The sequence below is a fragment of the Coptis chinensis genome, chromosome 7, assembly GCF_015680905.1.
Source record: "Coptis chinensis isolate HL-2020 chromosome 7, ASM1568090v1, whole genome shotgun sequence".
NCBI lineage: Eukaryota > Viridiplantae > Streptophyta > Magnoliopsida > Ranunculales > Ranunculaceae > Coptis > Coptis chinensis.
In genome coordinates, this window is record NC_141462.1 from 14728586 (window position 1) to 14743552 (window position 14967).

Here is a 14967-nt window from a genome sequence, read left to right on the forward strand (position 1 = left end):
TTCTGAGCAGTAAATCTGTCACTATTATATGATTTCAATGTGTGGGCCAAAAAAAAGTTTGTCATGTCTATGTTTGAAGGCACAAGAGATGAGAAGTACTTTGAAGCGTGTAGGCGGCATCTACGAATTGATAGAGCCCCTCATCCTCCAACACACATTTTGAGGTGGTGTGTATCTCAAGCAACATGTATAGGTGCCGGCTGTGAAGGGATCTATTACTTGGGGGAGGCAGCTATAGCATGCCGATTCTAAAGTAATACGGGCTCTAACACTTAACAATGGAGAATGTTTCAATCTCTCTTTATCTGACCTCAATGAAGCACTTTTTAATCCGATTACTTGAACAAACATACTCACAGCTCCCAAAACCAATTGAAGAAAGGTCGAAATACGATCACTCAATGCTCTGGTACTCAATATAAATATATAATTACCGGCCTCACAGCAGTAAAGCCAAAGATAACCAACTTGAAACGCAATCATTAATATGAGAAATTAGTAGGACAAGGCTAGGACCAAAGTATATGATATTGTTTAAGTTTCACAGTAGAGTCGATAGGAGTAAACAGAGGTCTAGCAGCAAGCATGCCACTAATTCTTTTCATGTTGTTTTATAAGCCTATAAGGTACATAAATGATAAAAAGCAACAAAATCCGACCAAATAGTGTTAGAAAAGAAGGAATAAAACACTACTACTAGCAAAAACAAGTATATTACAGATTGACCAATACAAAAGACGGGCTCCTAATACATATATCCACTATAGGTAAAGGCAACTGATAGAAAATTATTAGTTAATTTACCTCCAGGCTTCTTTTTTTTTTTTTTTTTTTTTTTTTTTTTTTTTTGTGAGCAAAAGGGAGCAAACCAAACTAGGAAGGCTCCCTAAGATTACAGTAATGACCTTGCCGAGGCACGGTCTAGACAAGAGTACGGTGGCCCACCTACCTCTACTAGTTATACTATGAGCTACTATGTTCGTTGTTCTACTAATGTAATAAAAATTACAATCATCCAATTGAGCCAAAAAAGTGTAAATGTCGTGGGCAACACTAGTCGCTCCCCATGAAAGTGTAGTCTCTCTACGCTTCAAAATTGCAGCAAAATTCTGACAATCCGTCAGTATTGCCACCTTCTTTATCTGCAATCGTCTCACCAACTCTAGTCCTCTCTAGATGGCTCGGGCCTCTACCTCTTCTAGATCTGCGTCTCCAGCTCTGTCGTGTCCTGCACCAATACAAATACTATAATTAATCCATAGGACAAAGGTATCTACCTCCAGGCTGGATTCAGAGGATTATCTACCTAAGGCGGTTAAAGATGCAAATAAAAAAGATTCTAGTTATAATCCCCTGCCCAGGGATCTCCGCGTTGCAGCCTCCCACAAGATATTATATCTGCTCCAGCATACTAAGACAAGGCTCATTAATGAGTGCTTCTATTACTTGAGAAGCAAAGCTTTATGATGTCTAGGTCAAGCAGTTGGGAATGATTTGGAGACCTCATGTTGGGTGGTCTGACAGATTACAAAAGTTTCTCACTGCCAGAGCTTCAGGGACTTGTTGGTGTGGATGTGGAGAACTCACTGACACCAGGATATGAAGAATTTATAACCACAAAAGATGTAAATTCGATTAAAGGATAAATGAACCCAAAATTAAATAAAAGGAAAAAAAAATGAAGTGATTTGAGTAACTATTCTCATTACCCATGACTAGAATCATTTTCAAGTCACTTCCATTTAAAAAGTTGTAATTCAGGTCTAGTATTTTGGCAGAAGGTTGACTCCATCATGTGTGTCCCCTACATTACCAAACCTTCAAGGTACTTCTTGTGCTTTGCTAAGAAAATCAATCAATTCCAGTACCCCTTCAGACGAAAAATAAGCTTTCTTAAAGAACCATTTTTGCCCATGCTCCAACTCTTATGCCACTTTCCATTTAACACTGGTTACTCCATAGACATTGCATAATTTGGACTTTTGTAGATCCTGGGTTACTGCAAATAAGTGAAGTATCTGTGGAGAATCAGCCTATAGTACGTTCTAAGTTTAAAGTATCCACATACCGATAACAAAATAAATAATTTGATTATACGACAAAAGAGGGTCAACAGATTCGGTAATGTGCACCACATTAAAAGGATACAATGAGATCATATAAATACGACATTGCAAGCAATTCAGGTGATGAATGCAAACATCGCAATTGCTATATTAACCACTTGTTAATTTGTTTTTCACGAGATAAGTATGCAGAGTCTCATTCTTATCCATCTTTCTGTACTCTAATAAGTATTTCATCTGAGCGACGCCAATAACCTGGTTAAAATTATCAGTCCAATGCATAATAATGATAGACGCTACAACTCTTCTAATATATCAATGTCAGCTTGCTTGGAAGAAATAAACCATGAAGCATCCCCGACCAGGGTACCATTTTCATTCATGTGACGTAAAAAAAAGCATTCTAGTTTTCAAATACAGTCTCACGCACAAACAGTTTGCTTAAGATGAAAACCAAGGATCACAAATACGATATTCGTTGTACACACAACAAAAACAGTACCACTCAAAAAAGTGTTGCATCGTATGCACACAAACTGATACCTCTCTTGGACCAAGTGAAATCGTGAGATTATGAAAGCATTCCAAATACGAGCCTTTCCTTTGGCCACTTCCGAATAAACATTAGTTGCTCGTTTGGCAAACTGAATATGAGAATGTTTGGGTGCACGAGTTCCTGCTCGGATTACAGAGCCATGAATGTCATCCACAGGCTAGACAGTTTTTTCATCTAAAGGTCATATACATTTATTTTTGTTTTCGTGTGGGGTGTGGGTTACAGGGGAGTCAATCTGGCTTGCACTTTTTCCAGGTGGGTGTGGGGAGGCAGTTATTATTTTGTGGACTTTAAGTAGGGGGGAGGAGGTACTTATCCTCATCTTGTTCTAAATTTCCTCAAATGCTTATCCTATATTGCTCTCAACCATGCATTACTTAAAAGCAGACTGTGAATGGACAAAGCCAATTTTCTCGTGGTGGGGAAATGTTGAAAATTACTCTTGGAATAGTTTTGTTAGGTCTTTCTTGAACTTTTAATATTTAACAACAATATACAATCATTTTCTTTACTTCTTTAGGCCTGCAATACAAAGCATATATAGGATTTTCCTTTTTCGCATTGCTAATAATCACATTAAACTGTCAAATCAAATGCAACAAAAGTAAATTAAGTCATTAACAATAGAAAAGAGAGTATATGAATTTCCACTAATGATAGAAAACATGGAATAAAACTACCAAACTACTTGCAATTTTTGGATTTTGTTTAATATAAAGAATTCAATTCAATAATTAAAAACGAGAGGAAACCTGATCAATACATTCATTGAACGCTTGAGATGGATTCTAGTCTTCCATAAACCTTCTCTGCTACCCTCTCTGCCACTTCCATCTTCCCGTGTAACTTACATGCACCCAACAATGCCCCCCATAGAGCATCATCAGGCACTACCTCTATCCTTGAAATCAATGCTTCCGCTTCCTCTACATGCCCGGCCCTTCCCAGCATATCCACCATGCAAGTGAAGTGCTCCAACCCAGGCTTTATCCCAAATCTCTCCTCCATCATTTTGAAAAGTCCTCGTCCCATATCCGTTAACCCACCGTGGCTACATGCCGCCAAGATCGCTGTGAAGGTAACACCATCAGGTGATTCTCCAGCATCCAACATCTCTTCAAACAGCTTAAAAACCTCACTGGAGAATCCATGCATTCCATAACCAGCAATCATAGCCGACCACGTGATCAAATTCCTCTCAGCCATTCCGTCAAACACCTTTCTCGCCGTAACCAAATCACCACATTTGCAATACATCGAAATCAAAGCATTACAAGTTGCCACATCATACGAAAACCCATTAACCAACACCACAACATGCAATCTACGTCCGAGATGAAGAGCAGAGAGACCCGCACATGATTTAAGTACCGAGGGTAATGTATGTCGGTCGTGTCGTTTTCCATGAAAGCGCATCTGACTGTACACATTCATGGAATCACGAAAGTGGTTTAAGGCAGCGTAGCCTCTGATCACGGTGTTGTATAGGAATGTAGAGTGACGATTTGTAACAGAAAATATGTAAGCTGCTTCATGCATTTGTAAGCAGGTGGCATAGGAAGAAATGAGTTTCGCTCTAACGAAGTCGTGGTTAAATATTCCAAGGGTTATGATTCTAGCATGTAGTTTTCTTAGATTCTTTAGGTTTTTTGTCGACGTGCATGATTCAATTAAAGATGTGTATAATGGGATGTAGAGGGTGCGCATGTTATAAGCGGATTGACACAAAACAAAATCGATAAATGAAGTTAAGTCAAACATTCAACAGTGAGACAAGTTCAAACAAGGGTTTGAAGTTTTTGAATACACGTGGTTTTAAAGCGGCGGTTCTATTTTTCGTTTCGCGCCTATAAAGATTTGTTTTTTTTTTGGTAAAGGCAGCGTTTTATTGTCTGATCATTCTTTCAAACTTTACACCACGAAGATCAGAATCTAAACATTCAAAAAGAAAAGATGGTGGATGCAGCCACCAAAATGAACAGGTAGAAAGAACAACTTGGAGATTTGCTGATAATCCAATGGTCTAGTCGGTATGTAGTTGGTCCACCATTGATCATCCATAGCTATTGAAGAAGCATGGCCAGCAAGTGCATCAGCAACCCTGTTAGCTTCTCTATATGTCCATGATAAAGTTGTGGTAGGAATTTGAGTCAATAACTTGTTAATATCTTTGAGTAACACTGAAACCTCCACTGGACAATGACTAGCTGTACTAGTAATCATCTGAAATAGTGCTTTAGAGTCCACTTCAATCACCACTCTATTCAGCTTCAGTGCAACGACCACCATGAGTCCCAACTTTAAAGCATAGAATTCAGCCAACAAAGAAGAGCCGACTCTGATAGAATCGGCAATTCCAGCCATGAAGTAACCAGTATCGTCTCTTATGACACAACCAGCTCCAGCTGGTCCCGAGTTCCCAATGCATGATCCATCAGTATTTAGTTTGAACCAACCCAAAGGTGGGAAAGACCACATTACCATTAAAGAGGTGTTTTTCAACTTTGGGCTCTGATCTTCTATACAAAAAGCTTTGCTTATATCTTCCACTAGTCTTCTAATTCGGAAAAGACATTGCACGGGGCTCGACTGCTTACATTTAAATCTATTCTCATTACGATCTTTCCAAATTTGCCATAGACCTATTGTAAAGGTTATACTTAAATCGTCATCCTGCTGCCAAAGAGTTTGTAAAATCTCTGAAAGCCAAGTTTTGAAGTCCACCATATTAGGTTCTAAAACCTTTTGGTGTAGGTAAGACTCCAACCAAACTGCCCTTGCAAAAGGACGGTGGATAAAAAGATGTAACGTGACTCATCGGAATCGAGAATGCACATGTTTTGTCCACGAACTTGCATCTTCTAAGGAGGTCGGTTGGTATCACTTGGTTTAGGCCCCGCCATAGGAAGAACTTGATTTTTTGCGGTAATTTTCGCTTCCAAATCTTATTGAAGATAGAAATGCGGTTAACCAAGCTTGGATCACCTTTGTCTAAGCAAACGGTTGTAGGCTGATTTAAGCGTATATAGACCATATTTGTTTGCTCCCCAGATTAACTCATCATCATGGAATTCAAGTGCCAATGGAGTAGATAAAATCTTGCGAGCATATTGAGGGAGGCCACCAAGCATTGACTAACTCCACATTCCATGTTCGAGTGACCGGTTCGATAAAGTCGAACAACTCTGTCAAGAGTGTAATTTTGTGGTTGTTCAAGAAGTGGTAAACCGGAGAAGAGTCTTGAATCCATGCGTCTCGCCAAGCACCGAATAGAAATCCCACTACCAACCCCGCCATCTAAGACCCATGTTTAACAAGGACGAGAAGATGCATATACTTCGCATTCTTGACGCTGAGGTTGGACACTTTGAAAACATAAACCGGCTATTGGGGAAGTATTTTGCCTTCATAATAACAGCCCAAGGAGAAACCGGTTGGAGTAGGTTCCAAGCTTGCTTCCCCAGCAATGCGATATTTTGCAATTGCGGTCCTTGATTCCAAGACCACCGCATCGTAGGGCAAATGACCTTCTCCCATGCAAAATAATGGAGTTTCCTCTTTCCATCTATATGTCCCCATAGAAAATTCCTCCTGATTTTATCCATTTCATCAATTACACTTAAAGGTAACAGTGTACAAGACATCACATAAGTTGGAAGGGTAGAGAGAACAGAATTGACCAAAGTGAGTCTTCCAGGTTTTGAGAGTAATGAACCCTTCCACCCTGCCAATTTCGAATGGAACTTATCAATCAAAGGTTGAAACTGTGACTTAGTTCTTTGTCCCAAATCAGCAGACACACCCAAATAAGTAGGGAATTGATGGGTGCAAGGTATTTTGAAAAATCTGAAAAGCAGTCTTAAGGATGAAAGAGGTAGCTTTTTATGATGTATAATTTGTAATTTCGAAGAGTTAATTTCTTGGCCTGAAGCTGTACAATAAGTATCCAAAATATACTTTAGATTAGCTATCGCTTCCAATTCCAACTTACTGAAAATGATGGTGTCGTCTGCGTACATGAGATGAGATACAGCCTGGGTTCTTGGGGCCAATTTTATTCCTTTAACATCACCATTTACCTGTGCTTTCTGAAGATTCAATGATAGTATCTCCGCACATAGAATAAAAATATACGGAGATATTGGGTCACCTTGTCGAATCCGGCAAGATGGTTTAAAGAAACCAAAGGGTGAACCATTCAGCAGTATTGAGAAACTGGAGCTTCGAATACAGAACATGATCCTGTCAATCCATTGCTGCGAGAAACCAAAGAAAACTTATGTCCTTCTAATAAAGTTCCACTCGAGCTTGTCATAAGCCTTTCGCATGTCAAGTTTCATAGCAAAGAAGTTGGAATTAATATTTGATCTCGATCTGATTTTATGAAACGCTTCATGAGCAAGGAGGACATTATCCTGAACGGAACGACCAGGCAAGAAAGCAGCTTGGAAAGGACTGATTAGCCTTTGGAGAATTGGCCTCATTACGGTAACCATAATCTTAGAAATTAACTTATAGGTCACATTAAGCAAACTAATAGGTGCGAATTGATCCGGTTCACATGGATTTTTATTTTTGGGAATCGAACAATATGGGCATGGTTCAATTCATGAGTAAATGTACCATTCTCGAAAAAAGTTTGAATCATATGGTTAACTGAATGTTCGATTTCAGGCCAAAAGGTTTTGTAAAAAATGGCTTGGAATCCGTCGGGCCCTGGCGCCTTAAAGGATCCAATTGACTTGAGGGCAGTAAAAATTTCATCATTTGTAACAGGTTTGATAAGGTCCAAATTTTCCATTTCAGAAACAAGTGGGTGAGGAATGTCAAAAAGAGAATCAGGGAGCACTGGTTCGGAAGAAGTCATTAGATGAGAAAAGAAATTGACAAAAGTGTTGCCAATGTCATCTCTGTTAGTAACCATTGTACCATTGCTGCCTCTGATTTTGCCAATGAATGCCTTATGTCTCCTTCTGACCACCATTGTATGAAAGTAGTCGGTATTAAGATTTCCATGTAAAATACTATCATTTTTTACCTTTTGAAACCAATGCTTTTCCTGAATCTTCAACAGTTCATTATACTGCGTAAGGAGGTTATGCTCATATTGGATGTCGGCTTCCTCTGGATATAGTTTTCCTGCAATATATGCTTGATGATTCGAAATTTGCTGATTAATATCTTTGATCCTGCTGTTGATGTTTCCAAAATGATGGTGATTCCAATGAATAAGCGATTGTCTGCATTTAGCAAGCAGTTTGCAAAGCCGAAATGAAGGAGAGCCAACAACATGATTGTTCATAGCATTGTGAATCACTGATTTACAAGTTGGATCAGATAACCACATTACTTCGAATCTGAAAGGCCTTCTGAGTTTTAATTGAGCTGAGTTGAGATGTAAGAGAAGGATTTTATGATCAGACTCCAAGTTTGGTTTGTGAAAAACTTTAGCATTCGGATGAAGAACTCTCCATTGGGCATTAGCAAGGAATCTATCAATCCTTTTGAGAACCCTATTCCTCCCCTGTTGATTATTACACTAAGTATAAATTGGACCATTAAAACCCAAATCAATCAGACCACACATATTAACCATTTCCATGAAATGTTTAGATTCTTGATTTCCCACTGGCTTACCACCTCTCTTTTTCTCACGATACAAGATATCGTTGAAGTCGCCCATACATAACCACGGTAAATTTGGAGGAGGAGCAATCAAAGGAAGGGTCTGCCATTGGTACTTTCGAATAGAAGCTTTAGCATTTCCATAAATCCCACTCAAGAACCAAGTAGAAGAATCTTCGTTAATTTGCAAGTGAATGATCCACTGATCGTGAAATAAAACATCAACATTTAGAGCCGGATCCCATAACATCCATAACCCTCCTGATCTACCTAGAGGGGGAACAACAAAATACTTTCATCCTCCTCCTAGCTGAGAAATCAGTAATTCTGACTTGGCAACCGTGGACATAGTTTCACATAAAAACACACATAACGGTCTGTTTCTGCTAATATGGTCTTTGAGAGTACGAATTGTCGAGGGCAGACCCATTCCCCGGCAATTCCAAGCATATGACACTCATGGCTCCTTAAGGAAATGCTAATCTGCACATGTTTATGAACACTCTGAATGAAATGCCACTTGGTGGACTGCATGAAATTCTATCCAAAGCCATAACCACCTATGTCAAAATCAATCCGTACATCCTGGAAAGTCTCGAGTGCAGAAGCTTTAGCAAAATTTTCAATTTACTAGACCCAAAAATAACCAACCGATCAACAGCAACTTCGGCCAATTTCAACCACCCTCACTACCCAAATCAAATTCAAAGCAAAGAACACAGATTCATTGGACCCCGCACTAACCACTAGGTACTGAACTCTAATGAACTTTGCCAGAAATTTGAAGTAGAAGATTCTGGAAATAGGAAGAAAATCGTCGCAAGCTCTCTGTAGAAACGGCGTCAATTCACCTGGTATTTAGCATCAACTGACCACCTGCTAGAAGCTACACAGTACACACCCAAAAAACAATAACCCACCGCTGTAGATGAAAGATCTTGAAAGACTGTCACAACCCACAAAGAAAATCCACATGCAATCCCTCCATTAGTATTAACACCAACAACAGCAACCCAATCTATTAGAAAGGAGCTAACTTTAGCAGCAGAACGGACTAAATCGTAAGAGATTGTCAACTTATAAAACCAGTGATGTAACAACTAATCGTTTCTCAATTAACATGCTGTATAGACTGTGATTACAACCTCCAATCTTACACGTATCGACCTCCTTGATTACTCTCTCTGATCTTTTTTCTTTTTCTTTTCTCTTCCTTCCTCACTCTCTCTTATATCCTCTTTCTTTCCCGCATTACCTTGGCGGTGGCACCGGCAGGTTCGGTGCCGCTTCTCCCACTCTCCACGTTTCTTGGCCGGTTCCAGAGCGGTTGGGATACCGCTGGATCTCGATCCTATGCACCCTGTCTTCTAACGCTATACCGCATCCGTCCCTTTATCACCACTAACCTCCTAGGTCATGTATACGTCCTATACAGATTGATGCCCTCTCTCGGTCCCATTGTTGGTCCGCGACAGGCAATGGTGCCGAGAACTCCTTTTTCTCTTTCCGTACACCCTCTGCTGAATTCTTCTTGTTTGATCCTCCCACTTCTGACATAATCTATTTTTCCCAGCACGTGTTCCACGTGTTTCCTCTCATTATTGCTAACCGGAAATACGTGAAATACTGGACGCAGCACTCGGGTCTGCCCCTTCGAAAACCGAGATGACACGCGTCCCTATTCCTTTGGTTCCCTGTCGGTCAGTTACGCTTTTGCCCTTGCCCCCTCAAATCCCGCTTAAATCTCTCTCTCCTCTCACAAATCTCAAAAACCCTCAACAGTAAACCCTCGCCATTTCTCTCTTCAACCTTCACTTCATCTTCTTCAACCTCTTCCCCCTTTCCAGTCGTCACTTTCTTCGCGCAACCTCCGGCACGTCTTGGTTACACTCCCCTTGCTTTGGCCCTCTTGTTACAGGTTTGTCTTTTAGCTTCATTTCCTTTCCTCTCGTAATTTGTGCATTCACTGTTTATTTTGGAAGTGCTTCCTCATTATCTTCTTTTCCTAGATTGCGATCCATCTTTTTTTCTGAATTTCCCTCCTTAAGATTGTTTCCATTATGCCTTCATCGGAATGTGAGGTCATCTCCTCCACCCAATCCTCCGCCACCACCTCTCGGGCCCATCTGAATCCTCGACCCCTAGGTACAGCAATCAATCCAGCGGACGATCAATCCCCGCTTCAAACTCTACCGATCCCACCGTTGTTCTACTCTCCTTCGGTGGGACACCTTCTGTCATCCAAACCGCCCTATTACATCAGACCCAATCTAGATGCCGTTAAGGCCGCCACGGCATTCCGTGACGTTAATCTCGAACATGTGTCTGGCGTCACCCACTTCCCTCACTTAGTATCGCCGCGCCCTGGTTATTTAGTAGCTACTGTAGGACAGATAGCAGCCGGCCTACGTTTCCCTTTGACTCCCCTTGACGTCGAGGTCTGTAACCATTTCAACATTCCTCCGTGTCAGGGCATAGGTAACTTCTGGCGTGTTATGTATGCCGCCAACCACTACAATGAGACTCACTCCCCCAAAATACAACTCCGTGATATCCTTGCCCACTTCTACATAAAGAAAAGCACTAAGCTAGGGGGTGTGGGATACCAGTCCTTTTGCACCCGTCCTCAAAAGAAGTCTTTCCTTCTTCACATTACCACCGACAAAGTGTGGCATCGCACTCCGTTGTATGTGTCTGGTAAATTTTTGTCCGCGGACCTCCCTCCGGAAGTTTCTCTGAGGCATCTCCATTTCCTAACAAGTGGTAAGTAAGCCGTTAGGAGTCGCGGTATTTATCTCTCCCCTATCACTAATTTGTTTTTGCTCTTGGTGATGTAGGTTGGAGACCAGATTCGCGATCCCAAATATACAACGGTGTTTACTCAGAAATTTTCCAATCCCTCCGCGAACTCGGTAGTTCACAGTGTGAAGTCCTTGGCATTGATCCGGAAAAAGCCACCCCTCTGCTACTTGACCCTTCTCTAAAAAACATTGGCAAATACCAAGGCCCCCTCTATCGCCTGCCGCCCCCCAAAGAAAGGAAGCCCAAACCATCCCCACCTCAAAAAAGACAACGTTCGTCTTACAAGTCCTTCCACTATACCAAAAAAATCTCCCATTCACGAAATGTCGCTTCAACAACGGGCATGGCTACTAAAAACAAGGCGCTTGAAACCCTTTCCTCCTTCCTACTCGTGTGGCTGAGTGGGAGGACGATTTTTTGCCGCTAATACCGCTCCCCTTTGCTGCCCCGCCATGGATGTGAACAAATACAAGCTTTGGGCCGGCGATGACTGATGGGGACGGCTCCCCGTTGACTTGTCAAATAAGAGCCCTCCCGTAAAAAAGGGCTAAAACTTCCGCCGCCGTTCCTTCCCAAACTACAGGCCGTACTGAACCTCCGAGGTCTGTTATATCTGCCCGCCGCCCTAGACAGGATTCGTCTTCAGCTGGTCCGGTAACCTCTGGGCCTGCCGAGGTGTGGCACCCCAAGTTTAAGGCTAGGGACCGCGATGTGACGACAAGAGACTCGGCTTTGGAAAACCCAGCCGTCGCCGCCTCTATATTTTTCAGCTCTCACCTGCCGCGGGATCAAGCTTATGGAGATGCTGGAACCGTTGCTTCCCACAGGGCTTCCATTTACACTGGATGGGAAAAGGTATGTCTTGGGCTAGTGGGTTGTGTCTACCCAGTGTTAATTTTATTTCTCTATTCTTTGTGCCCCTCTTATACCCCTTGTGTCTCTGCAGCTGAGTCTAGACATCGGCTATGTGCTGCGTGGCCTGACCAGCACTGTGGAGAATCTGGATGCGGCGAAGCACGAGATACACGGCCCTGACGGCTGGAAAGCAAGGTACGCTAAGCTGGAAAAGGAGGGGGAAGCAAACCGGCTCAAGGCAGTCAAGCTTTATAAGGAGCTCGGTGTAGCCGAGGACGATAACCGCGATTATGTAGCGGTGTCAATTCAAAAAATGGCCAGCCTCGGAGAGACGGAGAGGGTTATTAAAGCCGCTGTGGATAAGGTCGCCCAAGAGGCCGCGGATCGATTTCGAAATTCATTTAAAAAGATCGCGACGCGAATCGCAAATAAAGAACTTGATCGCCTTTAGCGCCGGGCCGACCGCTCCCACCTCCTCCTCTTGTCAGCGGGGACATCATCTCTTGAGAACCATCCGGGCCGTGGAGACGCCGCCACGGACGCCACACCAATCCTCAAAGCACGGTCCCTTCACCAATACCGGCGAATGAAGATGTCAGCATCCCAATCAGTGAAGATGAAAATGCTTCCCCTGGAGAACCGACTACCGCGCCTCAGTAGTAGCCCACTCGGCTTACTTTCTTTGTAGATGGCCTTGGTTTTGTAATAATTAAACAAGTATCTTTGCCTTTGTCAGGAACCAAGTTGTTTGTAACTAGTACTTTTGTGCTCCTTTTGCAAAGTAAATCGCTTTTCGTTGTGTTTGATTACAACGTATATTAACTTCTTTATGCATATAACTATTAATCAATATATTCCATTGACTTAACCCTTTTTCATTTGGATTCCTAATCTCCGTTAGCTGGACATTAGATATGATGGTCTTTTGTCAGTTGTATGTACTGTAGGTGAAGAGCTCTCTTCCTCCCCGCCTTTAACATTTGCATAATTTTTTCCCAAGTTAGGTTTGCCCCCCCATTTTCGCTTTTTGGGATTGTGAAGTCGGGTCGTGGTTGCCCCTTGTTTGATTCGGACTCATAGTCCGCTAAGGGCTCGCCCCCCGTTGCTTTGGGACAGTGTGGAAGCTGGGACAGGTTGCCCTGATTTGATTGGGACTCACAGTCAAGCAGGCTTATCCTCCTCGCTCTCTTCCAACGGGCTGTGGAGCCCGGGATAGGGCATTTCGGTTGCCCCGGTTGGATTCGATTCGGACTCACAGTCCGCGAAGGGCTCGTCCCCCCCGCTGTCTTTGAATGGCTGTGAAGCCTGATAGGGGCAGCTCAGTTTGCCCCCAGTTTGATTCGGACTCACATCCAGGGGGCTCGTCCCCCGCTGTTTTGAATGGTGAGAAGCCCGATAGGCAGCTTCGCCCCCCCGATTTGATTCGGACTCTCAGTCCACGAAGGGCTCGTCCCCCCCGCTGTCTTTGAATGGTCATGTGAAGCTCGATAGGGGCGGCTTCGGTTTGCTCCCCATTTGATTCGGACTCTCATCCACGAAGGGGGCTCGTCCCCGGCTGTCTTTGAATGGTCATGAAGCCTCGATAGGCAGCGCGGGGCTTTGCCCCCAGTTTGATTCGGACTCACGTCCCGGCGAAGGGCTTCCCCCCATTGTCTTTGAACGGCCAGTGGAAGCTGATAAGGCGCCTCATTTTGCCCCCAGTTTGATTAGGACTCACGGTCCCGTGGGGGCTCATCCCCCTCTCTTCCAATGCCTTTGAGCCCGATAGGGGCAGCCGGGCTTTTGCCCCCGTTAGGGTTCGGAGGTGTAGTCCGCATGACGGCTCATCATCCCCATTGTCTTTAAACGGCCGTGGAGAGCCTCGATATGGGCAATTTCAAGGTGGCGCCGGATGGATTGAATGTTGTCCGCGAAGGGATCACGACTTACGTTGTATCTGATCAATTTCTATGCAAGTTATTGAGCCAGGAATCCAAATTGTTTCATTGACTTAGAATTCCTCACATAACATATATACATTACAGAAAAGATGCTTGTTTCAATGAAAGTTACACACTGCTCCTCTCATGGAATTTTTTTAGCATTCTTATATTCCATTGTTTTTCCACGCTTACCGGCCGGTCTCTAATTTGTGGGTACCGAATTTCCCCTTTGGCTGTCACGACATACGGTCCTTCCCGGTTGGGCCCCGATTTTCGTCATTCTCCTTTTTGTGGTGGTGTAATCCTTCGCAGCACCATTTCCCCAACTGTGAATTCCCGCGGCTTCACTCGTTTGTCATACTGTCGCTGTAACCTTCTATGATACTCCTCCAAATGATTCGAAGCCAGATCTCTTTTTTCCTCCATTATATCCAACTCAGTAGCCAATATATTTTCATTAAGACCCCTTTCCACGGCCCTGGTTCTTGTCGTTTTCTCTATCATTTCCACCGGTATGACAGCCTCTATGCCATATGCCATCATAATGGTGATTCCTTTTGTCGAAGTCCGCGGTGTAAATACGATAAGCCCATAACACATGATTCAATTCATCCCCCACGCCCCTTTCTTCGGTCTTCCAATTTCTCTTTTAAATTGTCCATGATGATTTTGTTTGATGCCTCGCTTGGCCGTTCCCTTCCGGATTATATGGCGCCGAGAACTTCGCTTTCACCTTGTAGGCTCAGAGAAATTGACGACTTTTCCTCCGCAAGAATTGTGTTCCATTATCTGCAATGATTGTATGGGGTAAACCGAATCTGCATATAATGTTCTCCCGAGGAACTTCTTCACATTTTCCTCTTTTGACTTGCCGGAGCGCCACTCCTCTACCCACTTGGTGAAATAATCGGTGGCGGCCAACATAAATCTTCTCTTGATTTGGCTGGCAACGGCCCCACTATATCGAAGTGCCCACATGGCTTAACGCCACGGACTAAACACATTATGGAGTGGCTCTGCCGGGGAATGGATTAGTTGGGCAAATCTTTGGCATTTATCACAAGTTGTAGCATACTCGCCGCGATCCTTTTTCATATGAGGCCAAAAATGATGATATCAATCTATGGGTCGTGGTTCGACC

General features: G+C 43.1%; 1 protein-coding gene and 1 pseudogene across 8 annotated transcripts; both read right to left on the reverse strand.

The window, feature by feature from the left end:
• Positions 1 to 668: 668 nt before the first annotated feature.
• Positions 669 to 4538, reverse strand: LOC147486181 (putative pentatricopeptide repeat-containing protein At3g11460, mitochondrial pseudogene; annotated as a pseudogene). Of its 7 annotated transcripts, XR_015201915.1 has the most exons (4): positions 3375 to 4537; positions 1710 to 1999; positions 1307 to 1586; positions 669 to 1228 (listed from the first exon to the last, which is right to left on the reverse strand). The product of XR_015201915.1 is annotated as a putative pentatricopeptide repeat-containing protein At3g11460, mitochondrial pseudogene, transcript variant X4 (transcript). The 7 variants fall into 7 exon arrangements; XR_015201917.1 differs by lacking the exon at positions 1307 to 1586 and having other exon boundaries at positions 3386 to 4538; XR_015201918.1 differs by lacking the exon at positions 1307 to 1586 and having other exon boundaries at positions 1710 to 2018; positions 3386 to 4538.
• Positions 4539 to 5903: 1365 nt separating this feature from the next.
• LOC147486182 (uncharacterized) lies at positions 5904 to 7969 on the reverse strand. The gene is made up of 2 exons (XM_086573671.1): positions 7280 to 7969; positions 5904 to 6878 (listed from the first exon to the last, which is right to left on the reverse strand). Exons 1-2 carry the CDS (start codon positions 7967 to 7969, stop codon positions 5904 to 5906), a joined length of 1665 nt encoding a protein of 554 aa, XP_086429797.1.
• Positions 7970 to 14967: the final 6998 nt, after the last annotated feature.